The sequence below is a fragment of the Austrofundulus limnaeus genome, unplaced genomic scaffold (genome assembly GCF_001266775.1).
Source record: "Austrofundulus limnaeus strain Quisiro unplaced genomic scaffold, Austrofundulus_limnaeus-1.0 Scaffold28, whole genome shotgun sequence".
NCBI classification, from domain to species: Eukaryota; Metazoa; Chordata; class Actinopteri; order Cyprinodontiformes; family Rivulidae; genus Austrofundulus; species Austrofundulus limnaeus.
Window position 1 is genome coordinate 997,825 of NW_013952430.1, and position 5,618 is coordinate 1,003,442.

At 38.8% G+C, this 5,618-nt stretch overlaps 1 protein-coding gene across 1 annotated transcript in view; it reads right to left on the reverse strand.

Annotated features, from left to right (window-relative positions):
- The window catches only part of LOC106515323 (helicase with zinc finger domain 2), a 40,737-nt gene extending 37,251 nt beyond the window's left edge, over positions 1-3,486 (reverse strand). Inside the window, exon 1 of the mRNA XM_014005040.1 lies at positions 3,367-3,486. Coding sequence (XP_013860494.1) covers positions 3,367-3,450 — 84 coding nt within the window. The 5' untranslated portion in view covers positions 3,451-3,486. The remainder of the gene's footprint in view (positions 1-3,366) is intronic.
- Between the last annotated feature and the right edge of the window lie 2,132 nt (positions 3,487-5,618).

The following is a 5,618-nucleotide window of genomic DNA, read 5'->3' on the forward strand; positions in this document are numbered from 1 at the left end:
GTTGTCCCCCTCCTACAGCGCTACTATTGCCAGTATCACTCCACCCCTGTTAACAATAGGTGTTAATTAGGTGTCAACGATAGCCATGTGATGTGAGTCACATGGAGGCAGGACTTAAAAGCCTGAATTTTGCCTGAAACTCTCAGACTGAAGAAGTCTCTTGGAGGAGAGACGAAACATTTCATTAGAGAAGAACCCGTCCAGAAGACCTATACAATTTTTTTTAGATTTTTTACCTGGATTACTGAGATGCATCAGAACATTTAATAAGTAAAATTATCCCAGCTACAATGACAGACAACAAATATTACATTTATAGAATTACAACTAAAACCATTTTTGACACCGCCACTGCAGTTTGTCCTTCATGAGCTTTCGTAGACAAGATGGCGGTGTAAGATGGCGGCTGCCTGTTGTGGTGACCCGCAACCATGGAAATATAAACAGCTTTTTATAAGGTAAAAATAATAAAACAAGGTCTTTGTCTGCAATGATTAGACATGTTTTTTATTATTGTCATTGGTGATTATCTCAATTTCGGCTAAAAGAGTTGACAAAATCCTACACACTGTGCCTTTAAAGCTAATTTCTCCTTTCAGTAGATAAAAACAGGACATGTTTCACCAAATTATTTGAGCTGACTTTAGTTTTTCTAAATCTTCTTACACCAGTCATTTTCACAGGAACTATTAAAAATCACTCACTGCCTAAGACAATGGTGTGTTCATTTATTTGTATTGTACTTTACAAAATATCTCATGAATCATTAAACAAATTTTACTAAAACTATGAGAAAGTAATCACTGGATAAACATCTACTACAAAATACATTTTGGAGTCAATTCAAAATGGCTGCCACAACAAATTAATCATCTTACCAAACAAAAAATGGCTATAACCCAAGTCAAGATGGCTGCCACAGCCAATTGACCACAAAACAACAAAAATGGCTGCAGATCAGTTAATTTTATATACTGCATATTGTCCAGCAATTTGGTATGGTAGTAGCAGAGCACTGCCCGTAACACATATTTCAAGCACAACATATATATCTTGGCTTAGAACTTTGGCATTTATTGTTCAGAGTTGACTCTGTTAACAAAATATCGGAGAATCTATTGGTTGGATTTTAATGAGCTGTTCAGAAGCTAATTATTGGTGTTACTGAATGAACCTTTGGAGTCAACACAATTAAAAATGACTGGAACTGTTTGATTACCTTAGCCAACACAAAATGGCTATGCCTTGGTCGGCTTTACAAATAATTAGCTAAAATTTGGTGTGGCAGTAGCTGAGTCCAAATACTAACACATCGTGTAAGAAAACACAATGCATTACAGTACTGTATAAAACTGCACATAATGGTATTTTTGAGATTTAACTCAAACAGTTACAGCCTTATAATTTATCAACATGAGATCCTCGTCTAAAACTCTGGCATGAAGGGCGGCGGGCGATATGCATTTATTTATGGAATGATAGGTTTTTAATTGTTTTATAGGGAATTGTTGTGTCGGGATTCCAGAACAGGATGAAGCAAAACATCAGACAGGTTTTACTAATTAAGTAGAACCACTCTGCTTTCAATGCTGTCCTAATATTTCTGTTCATAGTTTTAAGGGGCGAAATTACCATAGACTCTTAATTTTTTTTCTTTCATGGGATGAACTATCTTCATGAACCGTTGTGCAGCCATTCCTTTATATTAGAAAAGTTACACTATTTGACCTTTAAGCCGTGTTGTTACTGTGTAAATCATTATCTAGTCCAGGAGCTCACACTGACATACCAAACTGATGACTAACCATTTTATTTGCAAATACTTCAATTTCTTGTCTGCAGTTTCACCCTGATTCCAGTTTCAGGTCTATTTTCTCTGTAAGTATTAAACTTTTTTTCCTGATAGAACTGATGAAAATGTGGGGAAAAAAAATGTCTGGCCCAGTTCTGGCCCACAAAGAATGACGGCCCCTTGATGGCCTATATGTGGTTTGGCAGAGGTGGTCCATGCCTGGGCCAGCAACACAAAAATAAACTATACCATCTTTAAAACAGTGCCATTGTTGCCAGACCTGGCCCACATCCTGTTGACAAACCACTTGTCAGCCTGACACCAGACCTGGCCCATGACTGTTTGTAACAAGGCTTCCCTCTTGTTCCATTTCTCTTTTTTTTTTTTTATAGTTTTTAATGTGCAGGGTAAGAACTGTCGCCTCCCAGGTTACGGTTTTTCTGGGTAGTTGTCATGTGATTCCCACGTGCCAGGGCTTTCCCCTCCTCAACTTCACGTTTCACTTAAAACTACTTTGATAACAGAAGATGGTCACTTTCAAACTGATAACTACAAGATATCCAGGCCCTGTGGCTTTAAAACAAGCCCAAACCATCATCCTTCCACCACCGTACATGACAGCTGGTATGAAAAGTTTGTGCTGTTAATTGCAGTAAAATAATTAGGCGTTATTTTTAATTAATACATAAGGACATGATGGAAACTGTTGTGCGTTTTTATTCTTTGGCCAAACGTGTCCAACAGAGACAACGTCTTGGGACCATCTGTACCATTAGAAGCTGCGACAAGTGCAGGAGGACCTTCTTCAAAAACAGCAACACCCTCCCCCTCCCTTCTTACAGATGACGTAACCATCCTGCCCGGACCAACACAATAAATTAACATGATGCAACTCCTCATCTCAAGATGCCTTCAGGTTGCTGATAGTTTATTGGGCAAGCGCAGTTAGCATCAGCATCCGGACTAAACCCAGATAAACTGTGAGGACAAATCAAAAACAACCAGTGTCACAGTAAACCTGATGATGTGAGCTCAGCGAGACACAAACAACCACAGGGTGGCGCAGTTGCACAGTTTAAAACAGACGTAAACATGGGCACACCCACAAAGACAGCTGCTTATCTCCTAATTATCATTGTGGAGTTTCATCACAGACATAAAACATGTTCGGGGGGGTAATGGACTGCATTTATAGAGCAACTTTATAGCCAAGCAGGCGATTCCAACCTCATTAACCCGGCTACACACATTTACACAGCAAGCTGCTTCACAATACATTTAACCTGAAGAAATCACGCTACTGAGTCTTTACAGAGCGTTCAGTTTATGTCTTGCTCAGGGACACACTGATATGAGCTTAAATATAGGTGGAATCGAACCTCCGACTCTTATCATTGGAGGCTCTGACCTCTGATCCACAGGAGTTACAGCAACAAAATATCAAAGCACAAGTCCTGCCTGTCTGCTGAGAGTCACTAAAAATAAAACCAGGATCAAAGTAAACTCCAAGGAATTAATAATAATTATAATAATAATAATTATTATTATAATAATGATGATGATGATGAACTTACGGATGAAGCGAAGGCAGACACAAAAACCTGCAGGCTTTGCTTCCAGCAGCTCTCAGTGACATCAGGGTGAGCTCCACCACACATCTGCCTGCTTAACTTTCGTTTCTCCGGTTTTACCGAAGCGATCAGCCCCCGCCCTGCCACCACCACCACTGCACCCGCCATCATCAGGAAATGTACAAATGTTCCGGATGGCACAGTGTTGCCAGGTTGTTGTTGTGTGGGTGCGAGCACTTGTGCAGCTTGTAGAACAGACATTTTGATTTGCATCAGTCAGCCCAACAGACCTGGTCAGGAGTTTCATACAATTTTGTTTTTGAATTATTTGTTTCATTCACTTGTTGGGGATGATTAGGCTATAGCTACATAAAAGTATACAAGATGTTTACAATTTAGAATTCTATGTAGATTTTCTCCAATCCACAGAGAGGCAAAATTATTCTGTTCAATGTGGTTTTTAATAAAAGGCACAAAAGTTTCTAGTTTTTCTTTTTATTGTTTTTGCAAGAAATGATCAGTGATCAAGACTGACTGCAGCGAGTAGGTTCTCATTGTATAAAAAGGACTTATTTGACAGCAATAGTCAATACTCTGAACAATGCAAAAGCGCAATGAACTAGGTGACTTACAGTGGATTTACACTGCGTCTGCTCTGGTGCAAAGAACACTGTGAGAAGCATGCACAGGACTTGTGAGATTGTGCAATCCAGTGATAAATGTAGAAGTCAGACCAAATTAGTTAATTCTGTGGAAGAGGGACTGAAAACAACAGTTCAAACTGCATATCTGTTGTCTTTTTTTTTAAATCCACATTTCAAAATAAAATCCACACGTTTGTGTGTATGCTTTATGTTGTCATCTGCTTCTGAAACAGAAGGCAGTTCAAAGTGCTTTACATCATAAAAACACAAAAAAATCCAAAGTCATAGAACACACAGTTAACTGAAGAATTACAGTTTGTCATACTATTGTTACACATCAAAAATGTTGATTGTTTATTATGTTTCATATGCAACTTTAAACAGGTGGGTTTTCAGTCTTGTTTAAAAGGAAATTAGAGTTTTGGCTGTTTTACAATTTTTTGGGGAGTTTGCTCCAGATTTGGGGTGCATAGAAGCTGAATGCTGCTTCTTCTTTTTTGGTTCTGGTTCTGGGGATGCAGCAGACCAGAACCAGAAGACCTGAGGGGTCTGGAAGGTTGATACAACAACAGCAGATCTTTTATGTGTTGTGGTGCTAAGCCATTAAGTGATTTATAAACTGATAACAATATTTTAAAGTCTACTCTCCGAGTTACAGGGAGCCAGTGTGAGGACTTTAGAATGATACATTTGGACAGCATGTACGTATAAATATACCCACATGTAAATGTCTTTGGTGAATCATTTTGAAAATATGAATGTTGTGCTTGTTCCTTTTCCTGTTGGACCACACTTGGTCTGCCATCTGGAAAAAATAGAATGAATCTAACTCATACATGTTGTAGATTGTCCATGAGTTACATGGATTTTCCTCCATTTTGCAGGTATACAGGTATGTCTCAGAGTTTTTCAAAAGCTCAGCTTCATATTTATTTGACATCTCAGAGCCTGTAGGATGTAAAAAAACGGAAATATTTTAAATAACCATCTCACAACCTGCTCTACCACTAAGAATAAATCCCCCACCTCTCTCCGTCCTCCTCTCCTTGCTCCTCTGCTTCAGGTGCTGTTGTCTCTGCCTCATGTTCTGGCTTTTCCTGCAGCCAACAGTCCACCTGAGCCCCACCATGCTCACGCTGCCACCCTGTGGACGCAGTGTAAATGTTCTCATTGATTATAATGGGTGCGTCTTTGCTGCAGAGGTTGTACCTGAGCGGACGCAGTATAAAATTGTAGATTTACACAAGTTGGAAAGTGCTTTGGAGCAAATTTTAGATTTCAAGCACATAAAATAAGTATTGAACACGTCACCATTTTTCTCAGTAAATATATTACTAGAGGTGCGAATGACATGAAATTTTCACCAGATGTCGGTAACAACCCAAGTGATCCATACATACAAAGAAATCAAAACATAAATGTCCAGAAATGAAGTTATTTGTAATAATGTGGAATGGCACAGGGAAAAAGTATTGAACACGCTTACTGAAATTTATCTAATACTTTATACAAAAGCCTTGATGTGCATAAATAAACATGATGTGTATTCTGGCATCCAAACAGTTCAATGTTGGTCTCATCTGACCAGACTATATTCTCCCAGTATTACAC